At 42.3% G+C, this 10,804-nt stretch overlaps 1 protein-coding gene across 2 annotated transcripts in view; it reads left to right on the top strand.

Moving 5' to 3' along the window:
• The window catches only part of txlnba (taxilin beta a), an 11,694-nt gene extending 1,144 nt beyond the window's left edge, over positions 1-10,550 (top strand). The window contains exons 2-11 of one of the 2 annotated variants that reach the window (XM_037750463.1): positions 3,047-3,251; positions 3,377-3,449; positions 4,726-4,811; positions 4,952-5,122; positions 5,230-5,424; positions 6,450-6,569; positions 7,027-7,101; positions 8,380-8,472; positions 8,599-8,694; positions 9,144-10,550. In XM_037750463.1, the coding sequence (XP_037606391.1) occupies positions 3,057-3,251; positions 3,377-3,449; positions 4,726-4,811; positions 4,952-5,122; positions 5,230-5,424; positions 6,450-6,569; positions 7,027-7,101; positions 8,380-8,472; positions 8,599-8,694; positions 9,144-10,094 (2,055 nt within the window). In that variant the 5' untranslated portion in view covers positions 3,047-3,056 and the 3' untranslated portion in view covers positions 10,095-10,550. Of the gene's footprint in view, positions 1-3,046; positions 3,252-3,376; positions 3,450-4,725; positions 4,812-4,951; positions 5,123-5,229; positions 5,425-6,449; positions 6,570-6,891; positions 6,967-7,026; positions 7,102-8,379; positions 8,473-8,598; positions 8,695-9,143 lie in introns of both variants that reach the window. The other variant, XM_037750462.1, reaches the window with a different exon arrangement.
• The last annotated feature ends 254 nt before the right edge of the window (positions 10,551-10,804 follow it).

Raw genomic sequence — 10,804 nt, 5'->3', positions numbered from 1 at the left:
TCATACAAAACACTGTCACAAACACAACCTGGTCTGCAGCGATTTGACCAGAAGCTTTAAACTCATTCAAGGTAACTAAGTTTTGAAGTTGAAGATCAGATTGTACATTATTACAGGCTGCAGGTGCCAAAAACCTAAAAGCTTTCTTTCCTAATTCAGTCCGTACTTTGGGAACAACAAATTGCAAAATGTCCATAGAACGAAGATTATGACTTCCAGTTTTCCTTTTTAAAAGAGAAGACGAGTAAGAAGGAACTAAACCCAGAATGCTTTTATAGATACATTTTTAACTTAGCTTTTAGCTTAATGTGACTTGTGTTCATTAAAAGCTCCTTTTCACATGGTGTTTCTCTTATTTTGTCCACGTCCTGCTGGTTATAAGTTGGGTTGAACACACGTTTATAGAATATATTCATGAGGTAAAAATACTAGTAAAGTACAAGTTGTTTATTTTGATGTGAGTGACGTTGAGAGGAGGGTCTCTGATTGGTTGCGTAACGCTGTGGGTGGAGCCTGGTTTTGCTTTGGGGGTGGGGGGGGGTCATTACAGCAGGATTTTTATTTTTTCCGATGGAGGGGTGGTAGACTACGACATGAAGCAGGTAAACAGACTTTGAGTTACATAAACACACACAGATCCCTGTGTTTCCTATCGTATGTAAGTGTGTGTGTGTGTGTGTGTGTGAGTTTGACCATATTTGGACGCTCTCAGAATAGACGAGACTATAACAGGTGTGGTCTGGAGTGTGTGTTCATGTGTGTGTGTGTGTGTGTGACAGAGTGGGGGGGCTGGATGGCTCAGACGGCTAATTATAACTCAGCAGATGCAATAACGGTGGCAGCCGTCATGTTGTGATAGAAATGTGAGGACAAACACACACTGGACACACACACACACACACACACAGAGACACACACTGGACACACACACAGAGAGAGACACACACTGGACACACACACACAGAGAGAGACACACTGGACACACACACACACACAGAGAGAGACACACACTGGACACACACACACACACAGAGAGAGAGAGACACACTGGGAACACACACACACAGAGAGAGACACACACGTGAAAAACAAGATTAAATGTCTAAACCTCTCTGAGCTTCAGATGTTGTTTTGTATAATGTGGCCAATTGGAAGCATGTAAATGATAAACAGATAAATTGAACATTAGTCAAACACTCTTAGAGATAAAGGTGCTAACCTTTGATAAAGGTTCCCCCTTTCAGAGGGTTCTACCTCAAACCAAACACAAAGGGTTAAACATAGAACCATTTGTGAAAGGTTCCACCTGGAACCCCCTACTGTGAATATAATAATATATCAATCAATCAATCAACATTTGTTTGTATAGCTCTTTACAACAACAAACGGTACCCAAAGTGCTTCACATTAACATCAAGACATAACAGGAATAAAAACACATCATAAAGTCATAAAAAGGTACATAAAAAGCAAAATGTCACAGCGCTACTAGATATTAAAAGCCAATCTAAATAAAAAAGTCTTGAGCTTGGATTTAAAAAGTGCCAGGTCAGTGATGGTGCGTATATCAGGGGGAACTTGTTCCAGAGTTTAGGAGCAGCGATCACCAAACAGCTTATAACTCGACCTTCGGACTTCTAAAAAAAGTTGAACAGATGACGACAAAGCCCCGTTATGCTCACAGAGAGTTAATATCTCGGACAAATAAGGCGGGGCGAGGCCGTTAACGGCTTTAAAAACAAACATCAAGAGCGTCAAATCGATTCTAAAGCCAACTGGAAGCCAATGTAGTGAGTAAAGTACGGTGGTAATGTGTTCACGTCTGGAAGTGTTGGTTAAAAAGCGAGCAGCAGCATTTTGCACAAGTTGCACAAGTATTACCTTTTATTAGGGATGTTAACCAAATCAATTCTTAGTGGACTAACACCTTTGTCGTCTAATTGATTAGTTTAAATCAATTAGTTGATTTAATCGACAGATCTGTGAAACTGAGTTTCTCCGAAAAGAATCACAACGTAAAAGCCCGTTCTCATTCCCACTGCGTCAAATACCGACGCTGTCACGGCCGTCTGCGTTCGATACCAACGCTTAAGGCATCCTTTAGGTATGAAACGCACCATTAATGGGGGGAATCAGGGCTAAAGTGGTGTAGTGTGAACTAACGCATTCGTCAACTAATCCACTAAGAAGGGGCCGCACTACATTTTATATCTCATAGATCATGCTCCACCCTAACCCTGATTGGAGTTGAATAGGTTAGCCTGGGGCCATGGGAACCACATACAGTACAGCAGCCTTGAGACTCAAGAGATTCATCGGGTCCGGGTCTGATGTGGTGCAGTAAAACCCACAATAATCAGGGTTCACAGTCACAGTGTTTGGGGGTGTGGCTGGGAGGATCTTTTAACACCCAAGCTTTCAACAATCCCCATTTTCCTCCTCTTTCTTCCAGAAAGGAAAGTCTTACAAAGAACGCTTGAAAAAAAAAACTTTCTTCAAAAACCTTTCTTCAGAAGCAAATGGTTCTGGGTAGAACCCTGTTGGAACCCATCTTCCTAAGAGTGAAGCTTCCCTCACAGTAGCTGGTGAATCCCAACATCAGATTAGTTTGAACATGTCGGAGCAGAAGCTGGGTGCTTTAAATCAGAGCAGCTGTTGGGAGGCGAGCGGCGAGCGGCGCCGCCGGAGGTTCAGCGGCTTATTATCTTCCTCCGTTTACGATCCGTGTTCCATTAATAACCTGACAGACTGCTGACAGACCGCAGAGATCTGTCACATCAAAACCCACCGGTTTATCACACTGAATCAAACCATTCATCGGAGGATTTATCCGACTGATATTTAGTTAAATACAGACGTTGACCACTGGAAAGTATGTGGCTGGGATTCAGTAGCATCGCATCTGTTTCAGTCAGTACAACCAACACAAGACTGACTAAAGTAAAGACCATATTTAATAACGTTTGACCTGAAATGGTGCCAGTTTACATCCATTTGGAGGAATGACTCTCTATAAATATCCCCTCTGTGTCCATTGACCCTATAGCACTCTGAGGATGGAGACGTCGGTGAAAGCAGCCAAGGTGTTGGCGCCCCCCCAGCCTGATGGAGGCGCTGAGAGCACTACAGGTGAGGTGGCAGCTCCTCCTGCAGCTTCCCCCTCCTCCTCCGACCCCATGGAGGTGTTCAGGAGACGTCTGGAGGACATCATCAGCACCCACGGCTCTGCAGCCGATCTGCTGGACAACCAGGTGAGTCAGGTGACGTCAAACTGACATAAAACACATAAAGACAAATTAATTTCTACAGTAGCTTCTGCTGATAAATGTTAATGTCTGATTGTAAACAAAGTTCCATATTGTTTTGAATATACCAGAGTGTGATGGATGCAGAGATGGAGAAGATGAAGAAGGAGCCTAAAGATGACATCCCGGTTGCCATGGAGACAGGTGAGGCAGGAGTGATGCTGATGTTGTTTGTCCAAAACATTTACAAAAACAATGAATATGACTGTTTGATCTGCTGTCATTATGGTTAAAGGGACATTCATTTGATTCAGTTGTGCATTTCCATAAAGTTGGAGGACATGGGACAAATGTTAAAAAAAAATATATCAAGATATCCTGACTTTTACTCCCTAATCAACCTGTTCTCACTCCCAACTCGTCAATTACAGCGCCCTTCGGCATCAGAAACCAAAGCACTGAGGCACCCTTTAGCAACAGTATGTGACGAACCGGGGCTCTAACTCCAATGTAAACCCACTCGCAGCGTTATTCAACAGTCGGAGCAAGTGATGTAGCATTAATAGAGTGAGAGTCCATTCAGGGTTTGAGGGACGGGAGGCGGACGGGTCAAACAAACACAAGACTTTCAACCAGGAGACCCCTGTTCATGTCCCGTGTGAAACTAAAAGTAACGTTGACTTATTTTGTCACGTGAATCATTAGTCAGTGAAGTTAACGTCAACCATGACCGTTTCCTAACCCTAAGTGGTTCCTTTGAAAACAGAAGTTTATTTTGAAAGGACACTATGCATGTAACGAGCATATTTTGACACGCCGTCCCCGGTCCGCTAGAGGGGTACCCCGTGCGTCGGTCTCCTATGCCGAGGGGCGCTGACCAAGTGGCGGTATTTGACGAGTTGGGAATGGCAATGTGTCCTAATACATCTACATCTTACTTTCCCCATCATGCTACTGGATGTAGTCTTTCATTAATGGTGTTGTGTTATACTAAGAGGTATATCTAATAATGTATCTACCCTCTGTGATACAAAAAGAGGTGGCCATGATAATAATAATAAATAATACATTTCAACTGAGCATGTAGGTATTTTTAGTTATTTGACTTTGAACAAATGAAAATAGTCTCAAAAAAGTTAATAATACACAAACAGATATTTACTAATAAAATAAGAAACACGGGATTCAGAAAAAGTAAAATCTTAAATAGATAAACAGGTAAATAAAGTTAAAAAGATGAACACGAGAATATGTGTCTCTCTACGGTAATTCTGCAGCGTGAACCGTCCGTTAGTCGTCTCATGGACAGACAGCAGAGTTTGAAGAAATTTCGGGGGCAAAATTAGTGAAATTTGTATTTCTGATGTTTGATTTCTCTGTCTATAAGAAAATAAACTTACGACTTCAAAGCATTACTAAAAAGATTATTTCCAAAGTGGTCATCGATGTCCTTCTTGTGTTTGTCTTTGTCTCTCTGCAGAGGTCTGTCTCATCATGAAGAGTCTGAACAAGCTCTCTACTCCAGAGAAGAAACTGGAGGATGTGGTCCGGAAATATGCTGAGCTGGTGAGAAGTGTTTTATATTCGTCTAAAGCTACTCAGACAGAAACCTGCGTCATCTTTCATTCAATTCATATATTAGTTGCCTTTTATAATAATCACATCCCTAACAACACGCTTCTCCCCTTGTGTGTGTTTTCATGCAGGCGACCCAGCGGCGTGGCGACGAGAGGAAGCTGTGTGTGCTGCAGCAGAGGTTGACCGTCCTGCTGGACGAGCGGCAGCAGCTGCAAGAGGAGAGACGCAGCAGCGCCGCCGCTCGCAGCAAACTGGAGACTCTGTGCAGAGAGCTGCAGGGACACTACGACGAACTCAGGGTGTGTAGGGGCAGCCGGCAGCTGCTAACTCTATGTGTTAAGAGTCTTGAAATACTGATACTGGAACAGTAAGGTCAATCCTCAACCCTCTCTGTCCCCCCCTGCAGGAGGAAACGCTGAAGCGCTGCAGGGAGGACGAGGAGAAGAGGACGGAGATCACCAGCCACTTCCAGATGATGCTGACGGAAATCCAGACCCAGATCGAGCAGCACAGCACCCGAAACGACAAGCTGTGCCACGAAAACAGCAACCTGACCGACAGACTGGAGAGTCTCATGAACCAGTGTGAGATGAGGGAGGAGGTGAGGGGTCAAAGGTCAACATGCTTTAGGGTTTCCACTTGCCTTCAGCTGCAGAGAATCCATTTATAAACATTTAGAGGTAGAAGAGATGCTCATTAATGACTTAATAACATTTATAACAGAAGCTCTAATGGGTTTAACACGTTTTAATGAGCCATCAAAATGAAACTAAGAAGATAAAGAAAGTCTCGTTTAGGGCTGTCAAAGTTAACGAGATAATAACATATTAGTGCAAATTTGTTTCTTCAACAAATTAACGCAACTCGTGATTTCTGAGGTTGGCAGTAACATTAGCATACCAAAACGAATGTCTCTTCATGAATCGATATTGATCCCAGTGTCAACTTTTCCTGCTTCAGCCTCCCGACCGCGGTCAGAAGACACAGTGGAGACTCCGTAGTTCTGGTCTCCAGGGCCGGAGTCGATAATGTTACTCTCTCCGGAGTTGACCGCCGTCACTCCACTCAGCTGCAGCATTTATTTCTGCACAAAATGCAACTTCTAATAAACATTCGCTGATATTCTCAGAGCTAAACTAACTCTCTTCTGCTCCACTGCTCTCTCGTTTCGCTGCCGCTCGCTCTCTCTTGCTTCACTACTCACTTCCCACGTGCACACACACTTCCACAACACTAGTTTTCCTCCTCAACGTCGGTCCCATTCCTGTTTTCCAGACGGGCTTCACTAAATATAACATTGTTTTTTTTATGCTTCTGTGGAGTTTGTGTTGGAGTGCTGAGTTGTGGTGGAGGCTGGTCGTTTGTTGGCGTTAGCGGACTCCATTGCTAACCGAACGTTAGCACTGTTAGCCCTGTAAGCGGAGCTGAAAATAAAGACTCTCACAAGTGTGCATGACGTCTGACATCTGTTGGATTTTCCCATAAGAAGCGGCCCACATTCTTCAAATTAAAAGCCGTCTACAGGCTCACAGAGGAAACCCACAACCTGTTCACACATTGGCAATAAAAAATGATTTATACGTGTAAAAAAACTCTTCCTCTCTTCCACTCTTCTTCTCTCTGCAGGGTTTGGAGAAGATCAACAAGCATCGCGACCTGCAGCACAAACTGACTGAAGCCAAACTGCAGCAGAGCAACGCTCAGCTGGCTGAAGCCGAGGAGAAACACAAGAGGGAGAAGGAATATGTGAGTGGATGTTATACCCAGAGATTCATTTTGTGAATAATAAAGATGCACTGGGTCATAAATCTTGACCTTAATGACCTAATAAATTCTAAACTTAAAAAAAGCATACAAATATAATTTTATATATAATCTTCAAATTAAATCCTCCACATTTTACAGATTTTTTACACTTTTATTTAAGTTTTCTTCATTATATTTCATAAATGTGTCTTGTGCTTTATTGTGAGTCTTGTAAGAATTAGCGTTTATTAACATCCATGATTATTTCATCATTGTTAAATGCTATTCTCAGATTGACTGTGTATTGTCTCTGTCGCCGTAGTTGCTTAGGGAGGCTATTGACAAAACAAAGAAATGCTTCGCTATGAAGGAGCAGGAGCTGACCATGAAGAAGAAGGTAAATGAAACGTCATGTTAACGTGTTAATGTTTGTCTCCGTCTGTTCTCTTCTAACCAGTTACTGGTTACGGCTGCTGAGTGGAAACTGCAGACTAAAGCACTCAGAGAACAGGGGACTATGATGCAGTCACAGGTGAATATTTCACTGACAAGACTAACATGCTGACAGCGAGGACAGGTAGCACACACCTGAGACTTACCTGATAGACTGAGGGCTGGAGCCAGAAATTGGGGGTCATGAGGCTCAACGAAGACCCGCTGATCTTTTACAAATGTTTGGAAAGTTCGGGGATTTTTTTGTTACATATTTCATGAATTCATTTAACTGATATTTTCTGTAAATTTTCCAACATGAAGCTCTAAACAAAGTTTCAAAGTTCAATCTAAAGATATACATTTAAAACAACACTGGAATTAACCTTTAAAAAAACTAAAATGTGTACATGTTCAACAGCAAAATGCTGCTTCTGAAGTTGGTAAAAGTTGGTCTAACATCTCTGCAAGTTCATTTACAAACTTTTTACACCCAGAAAGATTGTTTATTTATTGATACCAATTCATGTTTTAGTGATAACTTTGACAGTTAAGTTTTAAAAGCCAGACACATCTCACGTTTTCCTCCTTATACCCCCATATTTAAAGGTTTGAAGGTTGAATTAGTTGATTCTTTCTCTCTTACTTCTCTCTTCTTCTTATTCTCCCAGCCAGATAAAGAAAATTAACTTGAAAGTGTTCTGAATGAGCGGAGAGACGTTGGAGCTGCGGCACAGTTTAACAAACATGTCAGCAGGATGAACTCTATCTCGTATCAGAACTTAATGATGATTAACAAACGATCAAGCTGCATCTTTCCTCTATTTCTTCCTGTGAAGTTTGAAGTGAATATTATGTTGGACTCCCTAATATGTAAATGCTGAAAGCAAAATCGTGAAAGTGTGAATGATTGATGGCCTCCAGCAGAGTGTAAGGCTCATAATTAATGACTGATGCGATTAGTAATCCATCACTTAGAGGCGCAGTCATTATCCAATAACTCATGTTTCCCCCAAGATTCAGAGCAAAAATCATGTTTTGGTTCTTTAAACATACATTTATGTTCCTTTACTGTCTGTTATAAATAATGTTTTTGTCTCTTTGACAGGTCGTTGGTTTTTAACAATGCGATGCAGTGCTGCATCTTATAATTTCATAACAGTAACGTTATAATGAGCCGATGTACGTCTATAGAAAGATCACAGTGAGCTGCATTGATTGTGGTCTTGTTAACTGTCAGTTCAAGTTAAACAGAACTTGAGTAAACAAGATTGATTAACTTGAAGCAGCAAATGTTTAGATACAGACATACGAGGGGTTGATGTTTCGCCAGATTGTGCTTCAGTCTGACTCCCTTTGTGTTTCCGTCTGTCCACAGCTGACCCTCTACGCTCAGAAGTTCGACGAGTTTCAGGAGACGCTCGCCAAAAGCAACGAAATCTACGTCCGTTTCAAGAAGGAGATGGATAATGTAGGTGGTGACCTCTGTGTGATGTAGAGAGCTAAGTGGTGGTTATCAATGAGACCAGTTTGTCCATGTTTCTAGTTCCTGGGGCTCACATTCGTCTGTGATTTTAAAACTCTTCCTTCTTTTCAGATGTCAGAGAAGATGAAGCAAATGGAGAAAGAGTCAGGTCTGTGGAAGACGAGGTTCGAGAGCTGCAACAAGGCTCTGACTGACATGATTGAGGAGGTATGTCGATGCAACCCGATATCATGCCAAAGCGTGTAATAGACCCGCCTGTCCACTAGAGCATAGCGTGTCAGTGTCACGTTTTGTCTTGCCTAGTAGTGAATATTACACGCATGTATGAAGGTGCAGTACCAGCATAATTAGGTTTAAGAAAAGCATCATGGTTGGCCTTAAAATAAGTACGTAAACTAAGTAAAATACGTACGGAAACAACGTAACATAAGTATGGAAAATTGTGACAAACGTCACTAACATAACTTCAAAACAAAACACCTCTCACTTTTTATTCTACGTCACTAGCTCTTAGCGTAGCATAGGTTTTGTTGAGTCTTAATAAAATCCCAGCCAAGTATCCTAAGGAATGATCATAATCTGATTACTCTTTAACATGTTTTTCTATAGTTTTATTCTCATTATATCTCACTTTCTTTGCGCCTCATTTTCTCCAGAGATGCGATAAAAACAAAGAATACGACGTGTTCGTCTTGAAGATCACGAAGCTGGAGAGGTTGTGTAATGCCCTACAGAGAGAGAGGGCAATCCTCTATGTCAAGATCAAGGAAGTCCGCAATGCTAACTCCGACATTGCAACAAAGATCTTCGGGAACGCTCTCCTCGATGATGAAACCCCCCTCCCTGAGAGTGAGGACAAATCTGCCACACTGACCCCTGTGGAGCTCCAGGAGCTCCAGAAGGAGGACCCGGTCTTAACGAAGGACATGTCCCGTCTGAGGGAGGAGCAGGCCAAGCTGCAGGAGATTGCCGCCTCCCTGTTGGCCACAACCGGCGACAATGACGAAGAGGGCAAAGACGATGCGGACCCCGAAGAAGACTTGATGGAAGCTGCGTTTGTCCAGTTCAAAACCAAAACTCAGGTCAAAGAGGAGGCAATTTCTGTCCATGTAGAAGTCAAATCAGAGTCAGCAGAATCAGTTCTCCCTCAGCCAGATAAAGTTGAGGAGGTTCAAACGCCAGCTACACCGGTGGAGAACGCTTCTGAAATGATCCCAACAGACACAAAACCAGAAGTAGTAAAAGTTCAAACTCAAGTCAAGGTGCAATCAGTCAAACCAGATGAGGAGATCCAGCAGCAACCTTCTGAACCGGTGCCGACATCTGAGTCTGAGAAAATCAAGATCAATCCACCAACAGAGCCAAAACCAGAAGCAGCAGAGGCTGAGATCTTGGTCAAGGCCGGTAAGGTCAAACCAGTGGTCCCAGTGGAAGACCTGAAGGTCCCGGCTGAACCAGTGCAGGCACCAGAAGAAGCAGCAACCAAGTCTGAGTCAGCTACACCCTCCAAAAATACACCTAAAACAACCGCCTCCTCCAACGCAGAGTCCTCCAAGAAGCAAACACCGAAGAAAAAGAAGAAGAAGAACGGCAAGAATGCTAGCTAAAGTTTAGGATGAGCAGAAGGTGTCTGTGTGTGTGGTGTTATTCAGGGTATAGTGTGTGAGTGTGTAACTGAAATCATCCTGTGCCTTTGTGCCTTTTGTAAAAGTTTAAGTCTTTAGTTTGTCCCAACTGGTGAAACCGAAGTGTTGTCACTGTCACTTTTCTCAAGATTCAATGTTACCAGATGAGGAAGGACAAATAAACTGACTGTATTTTACAGTTTGAATGTCTAAATGTAACATTTAGTTTGGTCTGGTTCGAGGGAAGGAAACGCTTTACTGAAGTCTAAAATATTAAGTGTTAACAAAAAGGGCCTTAAAGAGTGAATGTTTTTGCCTTATAAAGCAAAATGCCAAAACAAAACCATTGGTTGGTATCTAAGCCAGTAAAATTGCAGTGTGTCTCTTTTAAACTAGAAATCACAGCGACTCTAATAAAGTCATTTTTCGACAATTTTACATTTGTCTTGGTGTCTGGTTTTTATTTTTTTAAACTAGTTGGAAATTTCACATATAACAATAAAATCCAAGATTTTGACGCTTGAACATTGATAATCTTTCTTTTGTGTACAAACAATTTTTACTGCTATACTTGTGAGGAATCTCATTAACTCAATATGATCCTTGGCCTATGTCGTAAGCATGATTTATGCTTCCGCAAGGGTCACGAGTGTCTGCATGGCCCTTTACAGCGGTTCCATGTGGCAATTTTT

This window comes from Sebastes umbrosus, chromosome 18, assembly GCF_015220745.1.
Source record: "Sebastes umbrosus isolate fSebUmb1 chromosome 18, fSebUmb1.pri, whole genome shotgun sequence".
NCBI lineage: Eukaryota > Metazoa > Chordata > Actinopteri > Perciformes > Sebastidae > Sebastes > Sebastes umbrosus.
This window is presented reverse-complemented; position numbering and strand designations above follow the sequence as displayed.